The sequence below is a fragment of the Oncorhynchus masou genome, chromosome 9, assembly GCF_036934945.1.
Source record: "Oncorhynchus masou masou isolate Uvic2021 chromosome 9, UVic_Omas_1.1, whole genome shotgun sequence".
NCBI classification, from domain to species: Eukaryota; Metazoa; Chordata; class Actinopteri; order Salmoniformes; family Salmonidae; genus Oncorhynchus; species Oncorhynchus masou.
The window spans coordinates 68032952-68049164 of record NC_088220.1 but is presented as its reverse complement, the minus strand read 5'-3'; the positions used below and the strand labels follow the sequence as shown (position 1 = coordinate 68049164).

The 16213-nt window shown below is 42.9% G+C and overlaps 1 protein-coding gene across 1 annotated transcript in view; it reads left to right on the top strand.

Annotated features, from left to right (window-relative positions):
* The first annotated feature begins 240 nt into the window (after window positions 1–240).
* The window catches only part of LOC135546542 (kin of IRRE-like protein 3), a 221963-nt gene continuing 205990 nt past the window's right edge, over window positions 241–16213 (top strand). The window contains exon 1 of the mRNA XM_064975049.1: window positions 241–651. Within this exon, the coding sequence (XP_064831121.1) occupies window positions 609–651 (43 nt within the window). The 5' untranslated portion in view covers window positions 241–608. The remainder of the gene's footprint in view (window positions 652–16213) is intronic.

Genomic DNA, 16213 nt, shown 5'->3' with positions numbered 1-16213 from the left:
CAGTGCAGCCAAAGCTGGTCCTCTTTTAATTCTCCCGTATAGAGATCCTAGTTCTCAGAGATTAGAGCAAGCAGCTGATTCTCCCAGTCGGACCCGCTGCAGCACAAGCTCCGACACGGGCACTGAAACAGACAGGCAGGCAGCGAGAAAGAGACAGAGGAGAAGGAGAGAGGGAGCTGGAAGGAGGAGCCTTACCAGGAGCTTCTACTGGTAGAGTGAGAGAGAGAGAGAGGCGAGTAGAGGCACTCAGAGATTGAGAATGGAACATCAGTGAGACCGAGCCAGCATAAGCGCGAGAACGCGAGAAAGCTCACACTGAAAGAGTCTACACATCAACACGAGAGAGAAGCAACGCTGACCATCGGCAACTCTGAAGAGTGACATAGAGAGAAGGAGAGAGAGAAGAACAAGAGGAAAAGAAGAAGAAGAGGAGGAAGACTGGACAGAAGAGTTAAAGCTATATCCCTGACAGCAGGGACATCATTGAGGGACTGTAGCACCCATCCAGAACTGCACAGAAGAGCACTGTTGTGTGTGTTTGTGTGTCAACTTCAATTTCACACACTCGTCCACTGTGTTTCAGAGGTTCACCCTCTTCCTCTCCAGCCATGGTCCCCTGGGTCGTTGTGTTCCTGTGGATCTCCGGACATGGTAAGTCCACCTACTCTTTTCCTCTTATCCACTGCATCTGTCTAGGACCCTTCTGTTATTATCTGTGTTAGTTTGTGACTGCATGTGAATAGGGAGCATTTTCTTTGAAGTAGTCTCTGCTGTGAGCTGTCAGAGCTGATGCAGTCAGATTTGTCTTATTTTCCCTCAATGATCTGTCACTGTGCTATATGGGGAGGAAACTGCTGGATAATAATGCAATACTTGTGTTTAGAGGTTTTAACAGTTGTAGACGGTGGTGCCCTGTCTCAGGAGTTCATCATGGCTTGTGCCCTGTCAGTCTGTTAGACACTCCTTTTCAGATTGAATGTAGTCACCAGGCACACTCCTCTGAGTGCTCACTTCCCAGCTCGATGAAGTGTTTGCTCCCCACGACTCACATTGTTTTGAAACTATGACAATCTCTTTGCCAGAGCAATTTTTTTCTTTTCCGGAGCTATTTCTACCCCTGACAATCTCTCTGCCAGAGAAATACCGGGGGGTTGGTCAGGACCACAGAGGAAGATAAGTAGTGCTTATAATAGAGCACTCTGAACAACACTATCGCTTTGACCAAGTCTGCAGCTGATTTCAATCTTAGACAGTGGGTTAGAAATGAAGATGGATGGATGGGTTGTTTTCCCTTCTTGCCAGCAGGTGGTTGTCTTTGGATAACAATGTAACTCTCACTGTCAGTAACATGTGAGAAGTCTGGGATCGTCACTATGTGATGTCTGGGTGAGATGTGGCTGGACTGAGACCAGACAGAGAGTAGAGGGAGTGTGTTTATTCCTCGTGGTCACTCAGACAGTCACTCAGAGAGTGTGTTAGCTCCTCCGTGGTCACGCAGAGTAGGGAGAGTGTGTGTGCAGTGTGTTAGCTCCTCCGTGGCCATGGTAACTGACCCACAATGGGAGCAGGAGCTAATCCCAGAGGGTGTCAGGGTCAGCGGAGCTGTCACAGCTTCTTTTCAAAGTTTGACCCCTCACACTGGGTTGGCATCTAAGCAGGGTTCTGTCCCTCAGCTCTCTCAGTGTGTGTGTGTGTGTGTGTGTGTGTACAGAGAGAGGCATAACCTTATGTTCAAAATCAACAGGGGAAAAGGAAGTTAAGTCTTTCTAATTTGTGTCAGATTGAACCAAATTACTATCCTCAAGTTTTTCCCCTTTCCCCCTTTAAACTAAGAAGCTGATAATTGCCAAACTAAATTCAGCAAAAAAAATTCACTGTCAACTGCATTTATTTTCAGCAAACTTAACATATGTAAATATTTGTATGAGCATAACAAGATTGAACAACTGAGTCATAAACTGAACAAGTTTCACAGACATGTGACTAACAGAAACGGAATAATGTGTCCCTGATCAAAGGGGGGGTCAAAATCAAAGTAACAGTCAGTAACTGGTGTGGCCACCATCTGCATTAAGTACTACAGCGCATCTCCTCCTCTTGGACTGCACCAGGTTTGCAGTTCTTGCTGTGAGATATTACCACACTTTTCCACCAAGGCACCTGCAAGTTCCCGGACATTTCTGGGGGGAATAGCCTTTGCGCTCACCCTCCGATCCAACAGGTTCCAGACGTGCTCAATGGGATTGAGATCCGGGCTCTTCGCTGTCCATGGCAGAACACTGACATTAATGTCTTGAAGGAAATCACACACAGAACGAGCAGTATGGCTGGTGGCATTGTCATGCTGGAGGGTCATGTCAGGATGAGCCTGCAGGAAGGGTACCACATGAGGGAGGAGGATGTCTTCCCTGTAACGCACAGCGTTGAGATTGCCTGCAGTGACACCATTTTTTTATTTTTTTATTTTTATTTCACCTTTATTTAACCAGGTAGGCTAGTTGAGAACAAGTTCTCATTTGCAACTGCGATCTGGCCAAGATAAAGCATAGCAGTGTGAGCAGACAACACAGAGTTACACATGGAGTAAACAATTAACAAGTCAATAACACAGTACAAAAAAGGCGAGTCTATATACATTGTGTGCAAAAGGCATGAGGAGGTAGGCGAATAATTACAACCTTGCAGATTAGCACTGGAGTGATACATGATCAGATGGTCATGTACAGGTAGAGATACTGGTGTGCAAAAGAGCAGAAAAGTAAATAAATAAAAACAGTGTGGGGATAAGGTAGGTGAAAATGGGTGGGTTATTTACCAATAGACTATGTACAGCTGCAGCAATCGGTTAGCTGCTCAGATAGCACATGTTTGAAGTTGGTGAGGGAGATAAAAGTCTCCAACTTCAGGGATTTTTGCAATTCGTTCCAGTCACAGGCAGCAGAGTACTGGAACGAAAGGCGGCCAAATGAGGTGTTGGCTTTAGGGATGGTCAGTGAGATACACCTGCTGGAGCGCGTGCTACGGATGGGTGTTGCCATCGTGACCAGTGAACTGAGATAAGGCGGAGCTTTACCTAGCATGGACTTGTAGATGACCTGGAGCCAGTGGGTCTGGCGACGAATATGTAGCGAGGGCCAGCCGACTAGAGCATACAAGTCGCAGTGGTGGGTGGTATAAGGTGCTTTAGTGACAAAACGGATGGCACTGTGATAAACTGCATCCAGTTTGCTGAGTAGAGTGTTGGAGGCAATTTTGTAGATGACATCGCCGAAGTCGAGGATCGGTAGGATAGTCAGTTTTACTAGGGTAAGTTTGGCGGCGTGAGTGAAGGAGGCTTTGTTGCGGAATAGAAAGCCGACTCTTGATTTGATTTTCGATTGGAGATGTTTGATATGAGTCTGGAAGGAGAGTTTACAGTCTAGCCAGACACCTAGGTACTTATAGGTGTCCACATATTCAAGGTCGGAACCATCCAGGGTGGTGATGCTCGTCGGGCATGCGGGTGCAGGCAGCGATCGGTTGAAAAGCATGCATTTGGTTTTACTAGCGTTTAAGATCAGTTGGAGGCCAGTCCGAGAATGCTGTGACACACCACCCCAGACCATGGCAGACCCCCCACCTCCACATCGATCCCTCTCCAGAGTACAGGCCTCGGTGTAACGCTCATTCCTTCGACGATAAACACAAATCCGACCATCACCCCTGGTGAGACAAAACCACGACTCGTCAGTAGAGAGCCATTTTTGCCAGTCATGTGTGGTCCAGCGACAGTGGGTTTGTGCCCATAGGCGACGTTGTTGGTGTTTGGTGAGGACCTTCCTTACAACAGGCCAACAAGCCCTCAGTCCAACCTCTCTCAGCCTATTGCGGACCGTCTGAGCACTGATGGAGGGATTGTACGTTCCTGGTGTAACTCAGGCAGTTGTTGTTGCCATCCTGTACCTGTCCCACAGGTGTGATGTTCGGATGTACCGATCCTGTGCAGGTGTTGTTACACGTGGTCTGCCACTGCAAGGATGATCAGATGTCTGTCCTGTCTCAATGTAGTGCTTAGGTGTCTCACAGTATGGACATTGCAATTTATTGCCCTGGCCTCATCTGTATTCCTCATACCTCTTTGCAACATGCCTAAGGCACATTCACGGAGTTGAGCAGGGACACTGGGCATCTTTCTTTTGGTGTTTTTTCAGCGTCAGTAGAAATGCCTCTTTAGTGACTTAAGTTTTCATAACTGTGACCTTAATTGCCTACCGTCTGTAAGCTGTTAGTGTCTTAACAACCGTTCCACAGCTGCATGTTCATTCATTGTTTATGGTTCATTGAATGGGAAACAGCATGGGAAACAGTGTTTAAACCCTTTACAATGAAGATCTGTGATGTTATTTGAATTTTTAATAATTATCTTTGAAGGACAGGGTCCTGAAAAAGGGACGTTTCTTTTTTTTGCTGAGTTTACCTGATGATGATAGCCTACCTGCTGAAATACCATATACAGCAATTGAACATTCTAATATCTTCGCTGCATAGATCTCGATACATCTACTCTGTGTGCACAGTTATTTTACCAGCATTATAATTTTCCCCTTCATTATAGGTGATGTTTTCAGTTTTGGGAAAAACAACTAAAAACCAACCAGCACATATCTCAGGTAATGCAGACCGGTGCGAGATTGCTCTAAAATTCAGCTGAGTTTGTTATTACCATAATATAAAATAATATAAGCCCTGGCAGTAAACAGGAGATAACAACCTGTCTGCTTGCCTTTTACCAGTTAAATTACCAGCAACTGTACCACAATAGCTAATTCTAGTTTTACAAATTATTACTCTGTTTATGTTGCCAGCTACTTTCAGCCGATATCTTTTATGAAAAAGGGATAGAGGGAATTGTGTGGCTGAGAGAGAGAGAGAGAGAGAGAGAGAGAGAGAGAGACATTTTCTAGAGAGACATTTTCTAGTGAGAGAGAAAGAGAGTGGGAGAGAGAGAGAGAGAGAGAGAGAGAGAGAGAGAGAGAGAGAGAGAGAGAGAGAGAGAGATTGGTCCTGAGTTGTGCTGATCTCAATCCTGCCAGTACTGTATGGAGGGTTCCCTGGCACACACCTGATCCTCTACTGACTGATGACACAGTGTGAGCCAGGAGGATCCTGATAGAATGTCCCCAAGAAGGCAGTCACCGCAGGCAAAACCTGTCCCGAGACCTCGTCTATCTCTCTCATTGTCTCTCTCATTGTCTCTCTTTCTCTCTCTTTCCCTCTATCCATGGCTCTCATAAGGGTTACAGTGTGATTGAACACCATCTCTGCTTTCAGGGAAATGGTGCTGGAATTTCTGAGTACAGAAAGTCCCTGTGGAGGGAGCAAGTTTAAGAATAGAGTCTTGTACTGGATGTGCCTGTCCCTGTGGCAGACTGGAACCAAAAAACCACACAGAGGTATATGGAGTGACTCTCTCTCTCAAACTAGACCCAGATCCCTGGCCTCCTTATTAAAATCATAAGCAAACTGTCCAGTAGTTGCTTGGATGGTACTTATAGGCAACACGTCTAATCATTCTACTGGCCTCGGGTTTGCACACTGGGGGCAGTGCTCCATCTTTTGGCTTCCTTCCTCTTTTCCAGCTCACAGGCACACTCCTGGACCTCCTAGTGCTAAGTCACCACCCTGCCATGACACTAAGCTGTTTCTTAACCCTGGAAAGAAGGTCTTAGCACCCCACAAGCCTCGATTTAATTTACTGCTGTCTTCTGTCTGCCTATTCTGAACCTAAACCGCTTTTCACGGAACACAAGCTTTGATACCAAATTCCTAATAGCTTCATAATTAAATGTCAACACAATGTCATGTTTGGTTTTTGGGATTTTGGAGTAAATCTCTTTGCTTCTTTGAAAGAGTAAAAACCCTCCATCACATTTCAAAATACCAATCATCCCCAAATGACATTGGTCAATGTTTTCTCCATTTGATTGCATCATTCTGCATTCTAAATAGTTATTTGCAAGCAATGCACGTGTTAAACCCCTTGTGAATGTATGGATTATGACACATAATAATCCAATTGTAATTAATAGATTTCAACCACAAGCTAAAACAAATGAATTTACATTTTTTTCCATATATTGTCAAACACTCTCCTCTCGCTTCTTCTGTGGTCTATCTTCCTGTTTCTGTTGTCAACATGATGGCTAATGAGATAGAGGAAGGGCACATAACGTGTCTTCTATTTTAACTCTTCACTCCTCAATGATGACACATGCTGTAAGGAAGTAACTCTAGCAGGGCCACGTCTCCACGGAAGATTGATATTGATGTCCTCCATTGGGATGTGACGTTGTGAGCCAACCTTTGTTTCCTTGTTTGTGCTTTGTGTATCATCAAGGCTAGCAATATAAGTCACCTCAGATGCCCCATGACCCCTGCTGATTTTTCTGTCATAATAGATTAAGCCTAATCCAATCCAGGCTGACGTTTCCCAATGGATATTTCTTGTAGTAAACATATGAATAAATAATCAGGAGCTGTGTCTAGAAAGCTTTGGCTCTCAGTCCCAGTGGTAAGCAATGGATAGGCCTTCAAAAGGGGTCATTCTACAGAAAGTTATTTACAATAATATTAGATAAGGTTACAGGTTTATGTTGAGTGAATAGACATTGTTTAGTAGGTTTTTGCCTTCAGAGTAGCTGGCATTGTTTTTGATGATTGATAATAGGTTATGGCTTTTGTTACAATTCGATTAGAGTAATTAGATCATTGAGTTACCGTGTAATTAAAGCTATTGCATTTTAAATCAGCTGTTGTCTTTGTAATTCATTGTTATGCATCGTGTATCTTGATGCTTGCATCATGGGCCTTTAGCAGATGCCAAACAAGCATAAGTAAGATATCATTTCAAAGACATGCAATGTTCTCTATTCTCTTCATATTTTATCTGTCTGCTTAATCCGATTAAATGGATGGAATCTCTTCAAGTCGGATTCCGGTCAGGGAGGAAAGGAAAATCATTAGTTTGGAAACTATTCTTGCAAATCAGGCAATGATCCTCTTAACCAGTCAACAAAAATAAAACTGTGTTTACTGGAGTTCATTACAATTCTCCAATGGCATCACTGTTCCCAAGTATACTCCAAAGACCCCCTCCGTACCATTCGGTATTACATACTCCAATATCCCTCCAACCCCCAGCCACGCCTTCTCTCACTCGCTGAGACTTTTCGCTTGGATCTTGGATCTCACTCATCTTGGATCTCATTCCGAGGGGATGAATTTATCCAGATTGGAGCACTCTCTGCAAAAGGGCATTATCCCGGATTACATGTCTGCTGGGCGAAATGTTAAGTAATTCAACCAGATGCTGTTGTGTTCATGAGGTCACCTGTGGAGTGAGGGTTAGCACCCACCTGCACTCCTCAGTCCCACCCTTTCCCTATTCCCCCTCTTTCTTTGAATACGTGGGGCAGCACCATACGTGGCCTGTCTGTCTCTCATAAGGAGTGTCAGGATATGGGGAGATAGCAGAAGGGGGAAGACGGGCACACTGGGAGGCAGCTGCCTTCTCTGAGCACAGTCGGGAATTTTTGACAGATTAAAGAGGGGATTAATGGTTTCTAAATTGTAGCCTAATGCACAGGAAACAACAGGCAATGTTATTCTGTCTCAGTGGGAGCTGAGCGCAGTGGCTTGGCAAGGGAGATCAACAGAGCCGGGGTAAGGCGGGTCGTATACCGGGCTTCTGTTCCGGCAGCGTCAGCATGACACAGCTGGTCAAAACCCTGTGCCTACCTCCTTGTTCCTGTGCAGGGGGTAGCTGGGCAGAGAAAAGGTTGGGAAGGGGGTAGTAGAGTGGAAGGAATGAGTGTAGCTTGCTCATCAGTTGTTAACTCAATTTCCTCCTCTTTAGTAAATATAATTATTTCAGTTATATAGTTTAGGGTGCGTTGTATCGAAAATGTATGCAGATATGATCCGCGTGAGGCTATACACTGCATGTTTGGAAACAGAGCATTGTTTCTCTTGATTTCTAAATGGCACGTAACAGTTCCATTAGTGTCAAAATAGAGGAGCAAATTATGTTAGCAATTCAATTCACTTTGGAGAGTTCAATAATGATGATTCTAATGTGTTATGGTTGTCTATTATGTTCTTGACAACTCCTGACTTTGCCTCAAAATAACAATCCACATGTGTTTTCCCATCTCTGGCTCTTTTTGCTGTCCATTGCTCTTGCAGAGTGGAAAAAACGTTGCTCCCGGCATTGATATTGTTATCAGTGCAAATCTGGAGTTATTACCTTGGGTAAATCGCATGCCATCCTCTTCGCTGCCTACTGCCGCCGATATAATGTTGTGTATCCTGGAAGCAGCTGAAGCATTTGTGAGTAAACCACCAAGTAAATGCATTGACAGGATTGTTACAGGCCGTGTTGGAGGGAGGATGGAAGATGCATTTGGTGTTTTGGCACAGGAGGCACTTGAGGAATTGGTTTTCTGATCTGATAACAGCTTCAAAGTGTTTTGCAGGAAGTTTCTGGGACAGACCAATATTACACCTGGATGAACTTGGCTGTCTCTACCTCCCTCACTCCCTCCTTCCATTTCTCTCTCTCTGTTCTCCCTCTCTCATGCCAATGTTTCTTACCAGAGATGGAAATAGTTTTAAATTGGCCGATGCCAGCTAGCTGTGTGTGCTTGTTCTGTGCATATCAAAATGAATGTGTGTGTATGTGTGTCAGAGTTGCGGGGGTACTGCTGTGCAACGCCAATTATGTCAGCAGGCCTTGTGCGGCAATATATACTGAACAAAAATATAAACACAACATGTAAAGTGCTGGTCCCATGTTTTATGAGCTGAAATAAGAGATCCCAGACATTTTCCATACACACAAAAAGCTTACTTTTTTCATATTTGTGCACACATTTGTTTACATCCCTATTAGTGAGCATGTTTCCTTTGCCAAGATAATCCATCCACCTGACAGTTATGGCATATCAAGAAGCTGATTAAACAGCATGATTTCACAGGTGCACCTTGCGCTGGGGACTATAATAGGCCACTCTAAAATGTGCATTTTTGTCACACAACACAATGCCACAGATGTCTCAAGTTTTGACGGCGCTTGCAATTGGCATGCTGACTGCTGGAATGTCCACCAGAGCTGTTAGTGTAACCGATGTGAAATGGCTAACTAGTTAGCAGAGTGCGCGCGAATAGCGCTTCAATCGGTGCTGTCACTCGCTGTGAGATCTTGAAGTAGTTTCCCCTTGGGGCTTTGTGAAGCGATGAGTAACAAACCCTCGATGGTGGCTGTTGTCGATGTGAGCAGAGGGACCCTGGTTCGAGCCCAGGTCGGGGTGAGGAGAGGGACGGAAGCTATACTGTTACATTGATGCTGTTGACCCGGATCACTGGTTGCTGCAGAGAAGGAGGAGGTCAAAAGGGGGGGTGAGTGTAACCGATGTGAAATGGCTAGCTTGTTAGTAGGGTGCGTGCTAATAGCATTTCAATCGGTGATGTAACTCGCTCTGAGACCTTGAAACAGTTGTTCCCCTTGCCGTGGCTTTTGTGGAGTGATGGGCAACGATGCTTCGTGGGAGGCAGCTTTGATGTGTTCAGAGGGTTCCTAGTTCGAGCCCAGGTAGGGGCGAGGAGAGGGACGGAAGCTTTACCGTTACATTGGCATACAATTTAATGTTAATTTCTCAACCATAAGCCACCTCAAACGTCATTTTAGAGAACTTGACAATACGTCCAACCGGCCTCACAACCGCAGACCACGTGTAACCACACCAGCCCAGAACCTCCACATCCCACTTCTTCACCTGCAACATCGATAGCATCCTGACTGGCTGCATCACTGCCTGGTACGGCAATTGTTCGGCCTCTGACCGCAAGGCACTACAGAGGGTAGTGCCTACGGCCCAATACATCACTGGGGCCAAGCTGCCTGCCATTCAGGACCTCTACACCAGGCGGTGTCAGAGGAAGGCCCTAAGAATTGTCAAAGACCCCAGCCTCCCCAGTCGTAGACTGTTCTCTCTACTACCGCATGGCAAGCGGTAAGACTCCTTAACAGGTAATCAAATGGCTACCCGGACAATTTGCATTGTGTGCCCTCCCAACCCCTCTTTTTACACTGCTGCTATGCTCTGTTTATCATATACAGTATTCATAGTCACTTTAACTATATATGCATAGCCACTTTAACTAATTGTTGCATGTTGCGTTTCTGGTTTTGTTCAGTATACATGCAAATTAGCCTTTTGTATGTGTATTTGTAATTACTCTGGATCCCCATTTTAAATATAAATATAAATATATATATATATATATATATATATATATATATATATATATATATATAAAAATATATATATATATAAAAAATATATATATATATACCTTTATTTAACTAGACAAGTCAGTTAAGAACAAATTCTTACTTCCAATGACGGCCTGGAAACACTGGGTTAACTGACTTGTTCATGGACAGAACGACATATTTTTACCTTATCAGCTCACATTAAACTTCTTAGGGCTGCAATCCCGTTATCGGGATCGAGTAATGCAACATGCAACAATTTCACAGATTTAACTGATTTATAGTTCATATAAGGAAATCAATCAATTGAAATAAATTCATTAGGCCCCTATCTATGGATTTCACTTGACTGGGCAGGGGCGCAGCCATAGGCTCACCCACTTGGGAGCCAGGTCTACCCACTGGGGAGCCAGTTTTTCCTCACAAAGGGCTTTATTAAAGACAGAAATAATCCTCAGTTTCATCAGATGTCCAGTTGGTTGGTCTGAGACGATCCCAAATCAAATCAAAGTTTATTTGTCACGTGCGCCGAATACAACAGATGTAGACCTTACATTGAAATGCTTACTTACAGGCTCTAACCAATAGTGCAAAACAGGTATTAGGTGAATAGGTAAGGTAATAGGTAAGTAAAGAAATAAAACAACAGTAAAAAGACAGGCTATATATGACAACAGCCAGGGAAATGCAGGGCGCCAAATTCAAAACAACAGAAATCTCATAATTAAAATTCCTCAAACATACATGTATCTTATACCGTTTTAAAGGTAATCTTGTTGTTAAACCCACCACAGTGTCCGATTTCAAATAGGATTTACAGCGAAGCACCACAAACGATTAGGTTAGGTCACCACCAACTCACAGAAAAAGTCAGCAATTTTTCCAGCCAAAGAGAGGAGTCACAAAAAACACAAATTGAGATAAAATTAATCACTAACCTTTGGCGATCTTGATCAGATCACACTCATAGGACTTCATGTTACACAATACATGTATGTTTTGTCTGATAAAGTTAATATTTATATTAAAAAAATCTCAGTATACATTGGCGTGTTAGGTTCACTAGTTCCAAAGACATTCGGTGATATCGCAGAAAGCCACATCATTTTAGAGAAATAATAATTATAAATGTCGATAAATACTATTGTTAGACATGGAAATATAGATATACCTCTCCTTAACTTCTTATGGTATAGGGGACGCTTGCGTCCCACTTGGCCAAAAGCCAGGGAAAATGCAGCGCAGGCAAATTCAAATAAATTATATAAAAAAATCAACCTTTCATTAAATTACACATGTAAGATACTAAATTAAAGCTCCACTCGCTGTGAATCCAGCCAACATTTTCGGAGAAAGCATAAGAAGCTATTATCTGATGATAGCACAACAGTAAACAAAGAGGGTAGCATATTTCAACCCTGCAGGAGCTACACAAAACACAGAAATAAAATATAAAACATGCCTTAACTTTGACGAGCTTCTTTTGTTGGCACTCGAATATGTCCCATAAGCATCACAATTGGTCCTTTTGTTTGATTAATTCCGTCCATATAAATCCAAAATGTCCATTTATTTGGCGCATTTGATCCAGAAAAAAACAGCTTCCAAATTGTGCAACGTCACTACAAAATATTTCAAAAGTTGCCTGTAAACTTTGCCAAAACATTTCAAACTACTTTTGTAATACAACTTTAGGTATTTTTAAATGTCAATAATCGATCAAATTGAAGACGGGTCTATCTGTGTTCAATACAGGAAGACAACAAACCAAGCTACTTTTCAAGTCTTGTGCAACTCTCAACAGTGTTACACAGTTCCTAGATGGCCGTACTTCTTCATTGTACAAATTAATAACCTCAACCAAATTCCAAAGACAGGTGACATCCAGTGGAAGCGGTAAGAACTGAAAACAAGTTCCTAAGAAATACTGTTTCCCAAGGAGAATTCACTGAACAGACAGAGACCTCAAAAAATGTAATTTGAACGGTTAGTCCTCGGGATTTTGCCTGCTACATAAATTCTGTTAAACTCACAGACATGATTCAAACAGTTTTGGAAACTTCAGAGTGTTTTCTATCCAAATCTAACAATAATATGCATATCTTATATTCTTGGCATAAGTAGCAGGAAGTTGAAATTGTGCATGCTCTTTATCCAAAAGTGAAAATGCTGCCCTCTATACCTTAAGAAGTTAATTCAACCGCTGTGTCAGATTTTTAAAAACTTTACGGAAAAATCTAACCATGCAATAATCTGAGACGGCTTTCAGAAAATAAATTAAATTATCCGCCATGTTGGAGTCAACAGAAATCAGAAATCACGTTATAAATATTCCCTTACCTTTGACGATCTTCATCAGAATGCACTCCCAGGAATCCTAGTTCCACAATAAATGCTTGATTTGTTCGATAATGTCCATAATTTATGTCCAAGTAGCTACTTTTGTTAGTGTGTTTAGTACACAAATCCAAATGCTTGTGCAGGTCCATTCGAACGTCGAAAGAAAACTTATATTTATATTGTATTGTAAGTTATATTAAGTTATATATATTGTATTGTAAGTTATATTACAGGTCAAAGAAACTAGGCTTGGGGGTAGAAGCTGTTTAGGAGCCCCTTTGACCTAGAATTGGTTCTCCGCTACTGCTTGCCATGTGGTAGCAAAAAGAACAGTCTATGACTAGGGTGGCTGGAGTCTTTGACAATTTTTAGGGCATTCCTCTGACACCGCCTGGTTTAGAGGTCCTGGATGGCATGAAGCTTGGCCCAGGTGATGTACTAGGCCGTTTGCACTACCCTCTATAGTGCCTTGCGGTCGGAGGCAGAGCAATTTCCATACCAAATCAAATCAAATGTATTTATATAGCCCTTCATACATCAGCTGATATCTCAAAGTGCTGTACAGAAACCCAGCCTCAAACCCCAAACAGCAAGCAATGCAGGTGTAGAAGCACGGTGGCTCAGAAAAACTCCTCTAGAAAGGCAAAAACATAGGAAGAAACCTAGAGAGGAACCAGGCTATGAGGGTTGGCCAGTCCTCTTCTGGCTGTGCCGGGTGGAGATTATAACAGAACATGGCCAAGATGTTCAAATGTTCATAAATGACCAGCATGGTCAAATAATAATAATCACAGTAGTTGTCGAGGGTGCAGCAAGTCAGCACCTCAGGAGTAAATGTCAGTTGGCTTTTCATAGCCGATCATTAAGACCAGGCAGTGATGCAACCAGTCAGAATGCTCTCGATGGAGCAGCTATAGAATCTTTTGACGATCTGAGGACCTATGCCAAATCTTTTCAGCTTCCTGAGGGGGAATTGGTTTTGTCATGCCTGCTTCACGACTGGCATGTTGTGCTTGGACTATGTTCGTTTGTTGGTGATGTGGACACCAAGGAACTTGAAGCTCTCACCCTGCTCCACTGCAGCCCCATCGATGAGATGGAGCTCTTGGTTGGTGCTTAGACAGAAAAATCCCATTGGCCCACAGACATGCCTCTAATGTTAGGCCTGTCTCTGTGTCATTATGGAGTTGTTTACCAACCCACTCCCTCCTGCCTCGTTCTTATATCCTCATCAGTCCTCTGCCTAAGGTACCAAAGAGCAATCTGCCAACACTGATACCTCCATTTTACAATCTGTCCCTCGGAGGGCGCTACTGAGCAGACCACTGCTGCTTGAGTTGTAGCCTCAACTCAGGCAGAATGTTGGATTGGTTGGGGGCTGATCATCTGAAGTATATATCCAAGTTTGTATCCATCTCAACCTAAACATAAATATTCTCAAGGTCCCATATTGATTGAAAGTCTCTCTGATGTGTCTGATGCATAGCAGATTGTATTCACTGAGTCCTCTCCACATGGAACAAACAGGTTTATTTTTACATGCAGCAATAACTGGTTTTCAGACTCATGATCAGCTGTAAGTAATCCACAGATATCATGTCTCAGTGCAGGGCCTCAGCCCCACCCTCTCTCTACTTTATATGATTTGTCTCTCATCATCTTCCTCTGACTCCTTAGTTTATCTTCATGCCAATTCAAATGGATTTCAGAAATAAGTAAGTGTAAACATTGTGAATGAAACGTTGTAAAAGTGTAAACTTTGTAAATGAAACTGTAATTAATTTGAGTTCATCTTTTATTTTTATTTAATGATTTGTGGCTTCACGAGCACTTTTCACACCACTCTCTTTTTCTTTTAGAGCTGACGTTCAAGTGCAAATTAATATTGAGGAGATCTTTTTTTAATTTAATAAGTTCCAGGCGATGAAAAATACTAATGCACGATCGGGCATATCCTTTCAAATCTGTTGGCAGGGGTTTCAATCTGGCAGGCCTCCCTGGTGAATTGACAGTGGTCATTGCTCAATCCCTGGGGGATATCAGTGCAAATCACAGAGGCACACACTGGAGTCATCACAGTTTGCCACTCTCCCTTGGCCAGCACCCAATGCTAAATTGCATCGCTTTCTCTGGCCAACAATACCGGGCCAGGAGACTCCCCTTAAACCTGATTTAATCATAATGCATCAAAACTGCCCTGGCTCTTACACTGAGAGAGATCAAACAGACAGTGAAGGAAGAAGACCTGAGCGTCGGTAGGTAGAAGGGTGTCCATTATTTCCTGTGTAAGGGGAAGTGGAGGGACACAGAGCATTCTCCGGCAGTCCAATGATAAACAGACTCCACGTCAGAGATTAGATTAGAGGAATATAGATCCTTAAAAGCAGAGTGCAGTTTATTGTAGCCTTATCTAAAGTGATAACGTTACCACAGAGTCATGCAATGATGGATGAGTGGATGGTACCCCTTATACATATTACAATGGGCCAGATAGATTGGCATACAGGCAACAACTGTATGGTCAACACTTATTCTTCTGAAAAAAACAGGAAGGGCTTTCCAACAGCAGGGAGTAGCTCTTCTGAAATGGACCATCAATTGCAAGACTTTGGTTGGCCTGTGGTGTGATCATCAGAACAGGTGTTGCCTTCGCTCAGAAGTGCACAGCTAGAACCCTGGTATGTTGCTGCAATTTGAGGGCTATTTTAGCTTCGATATGTCCAAGTCATTTTAAAAGTCATATAATGGAGATGTTTTTCTCAGATGTGTGTGAGGTGGAAGTACATATTTGTACTATAGTTTGACAAAGCAGTGTGTCTGAGAGGATCACTCTCAGGGAGGGTGTACTGCGCTGTTGATGCTCACTGAAAGCTGCTAGGTAAAACAAATATAAAAAATAACAAGAATAACAAGAAAGAGGCATCTTAGGTTTCCCGGTAAGCAGCAAAGTAACGTTTGGAGGTATTTAGGTAAGTCAACTGGGGATTTCTCTCCCTTCTGAAGTCTATGTTATCTAACTGTTGTCTGATTAAGAACATCAGAATACAATACCTCCCAAGGTAAACAACGCTATCTCCTGCTTGGAAGAGGGAGCGAAAAAACTCAAAGGGAAGGGGGGGGGGGGATTGTTGTCACAAGTTAAACATATCTGAAGCTTGCAGTCCTAATCCGAGCTGGGGATGTGCATGTGTGTTTTTGTGTGACTGAGCGCAAATGAGATTATTCTCCTCTTTCATTGGATTCTAATTGTATTAAAACACATTGTTTGTGTATCTGACTCATAGCAGCTTGACTTTTGAGGTTTAAAAGGCCTCTCACATTGGGTTTCTTTGTTGGACACAATTTTGCTTGTAGTTGAGGAGCAAGAAAAGAACAACCCCACTGGGCAAAAACTGGTTGAATCAACATTTTTCCATGTAATTTCAACAACAACAAAAAATCTATGTGATGATGTTGATGTTGAATCAACTTGGAAAAGGGAATTTTACATTTCTTTCACCCAACTTTTAAGATAAACCCAACGAGATGGTGAAACGTTTTGTAGATTTCACATTGAATTGA